Source organism: Rhinopithecus bieti, unplaced genomic scaffold (genome assembly GCF_001698545.2).
Source record: "Rhinopithecus bieti isolate Rb0 unplaced genomic scaffold, ASM169854v2 scaffold_12088, whole genome shotgun sequence".
NCBI lineage: Eukaryota > Metazoa > Chordata > Mammalia > Primates > Cercopithecidae > Rhinopithecus > Rhinopithecus bieti.
In genome coordinates, this window is record NW_016807975.1 from 3461113 (window position 1) to 3463246 (window position 2134).

Genomic DNA, 2134 nt, shown 5'->3' on the forward strand with positions numbered 1-2134 from the left:
TACATTTTGTGATAACTTTTTCTTCTCTTTAGAAAAAAAAATATGTACAAAAAAAGCTAAGAAGAGCCAATATGGAAGTGTCAAGAAAACATTCTGATAGGTACAGACAAAAGAGCTCCTTCAATCAAAGGAGTTACATATTAGTTATCACCATGCTAGAAAAATGAGATGCAGTTAAAATTCTAGAATAATTAAAAGCCACAAAGTGAAACTGTTGTTCTGGGGCCCTATGGTGTAGGTTCTCTGATTCCTTTTCTGTAAAATAATACTGTGCAAACTGTAAAATATTCGTTTTCATATAAAGTCCATATAATATGATATACAAAACTGTTGAGTTGACAGGGGAGGCTGATGTTGGCTGCTTTTTTGGAGAAAAGGTGGCAGTGACACCTGCCTGCCAAAAGACATTCCAGAAGGATCTTGAGTTCTTTAGTAGAGGCCATTATCTAAGAAAGAATCATATAACCCCAATACCCTCCAAATTCAGAATTCTCTGATAATTGTTTGTGTAACTAGGTGATTTTGTTAATATATTACTTTAAACTTTAAATGGAACAATTTGGTAAGAGATCAGAGTGCAACATTCTTTTTGAAGACAATCTTATTCCTGCAATTGACTTTGAGATTTATTATTAACCAACATTGTCCTTCCTGTAGCTCAAAAGTTTGCCTTTTATTAAAATTCAAAAATTCTGGAGGAGGCAGCAACTGTGGTAATAAAAGTTTAAAATGAGTTGTTATATTTACTTCTGTGTTTATAAAACTGAAAAGAAAATTTGTATACAAATATCACAAAACAACGTCAACCATTGAATAAATGTGGTTCTTCAATGCACGTTTGAACAAGAAAATTTCGTTGGTTTTAAAATTCTGGCATAAATATATTAAAGCTGACCAAAAAAAAAAAAAAAAAAAAAAAAGGGCAAGCTACATCACTTCCTCATACAAAAAATGTACAAAACATTAGCTTCTAACTAGATAAACATGATATTCATCATCACAGTTTGACATTGAGCAACTGTGTGTTTTGAAGTATAGAATTGGAAGGTGATTTTTAAAAACAGCTTGTGACACATCAGTCATCTCAGGTAACTTCGGTCATGGACGCAGAGTGATTCTGTGGAGAAAACACAAGCAGATAAAATCTGAGATAGGGTTGCCTGACACGTGCACACTCACTTGTCCCTACATATTCCCTTGTTTTGTCTCCTCAAGGGTGCACAGGCTGTTCCCTCTCGTAATATGCTGCTCCAAGGCCACTCAATGTCCCTTACCTCTTTTTTTTTTTTTTTTTTGAGATGGAGTTTCACAATTTTTGCCCAAGCCAGAGTGCTATGGCGTGATCTCGGCTCACTGCAACCTCTGCCTCCTGGGTTCAAGTGATTCTGTTGCCTCAGCCTCCCGAGTAGCTGAGATTACAGGCGCCTGCCACCATGCCTGGCTAATTTTTGTATTTTTAGTAGAGATGGGGTTTTACCATGTTGGACAGGCTGGTCTTGAACTCCTGACCTTCGGTGATCCACCCGCCTCGGCCTCCCAAAGTGCTGGGATTACAGGCATGAGCCACCATGCCTGACCCCTGATTTCTGTTGTTAGGACACTGGGGGTTTACATTATATTCTTTAGAGCTCAGATACACATTTTTAGAAACTGAGTATTTTGTATTTTCAAGGTACTTTTGTCTGAAATCTTTGTGAAAACTGAGGTTTTGGTGCATTTCTTTCCTAAGGCAAAAATAACTTTACCTTTTATTCTTTTACTTCTACAATATGCTTTCTATTTGAATTTTTTTGGGTCAACACTTTGGTCATTTATATGATTCCATGTAAGAGTAAATGGTGAAGATAAAGCCATTCAAATCCTGAGATAACTAGGTAGGTGACTTGAGGCAGATTTATTTAACTCTCCCTCCAAGTCTTTTCTTTTTTTTTTTCCTATTGATAATACGAAGTCTATAATATCACCAGTTCTGAATCAAGGGACCATCAGAATTCTCTAGGAGTACCTCCTTCATTGTTTTTGTTTTAAAACTCCACACCTGCTGAATCAGAATATCCTGGGGTGAGGGTCCACGTATCTGCGGTCAGTACAGATAGAATTCTTTTTTTGTGTCTAAAACATATATAAAAAATAT

At 36.3% G+C, this 2134-nt stretch overlaps 1 protein-coding gene across 1 annotated transcript in view; it reads right to left on the reverse strand.

Annotated features, from left to right (window-relative positions):
• Positions 1-2134, reverse strand: part of PLPPR1 (phospholipid phosphatase related 1) — a 147110-nt gene continuing 144976 nt past the window's right edge. The window contains exon 7 of the mRNA XM_017884363.1: positions 1-1117. Coding sequence (XP_017739852.1) covers positions 1085-1117 — 33 coding nt within the window. The 3' untranslated portion in view covers positions 1-1084. The remainder of the gene's footprint in view (positions 1118-2134) is intronic.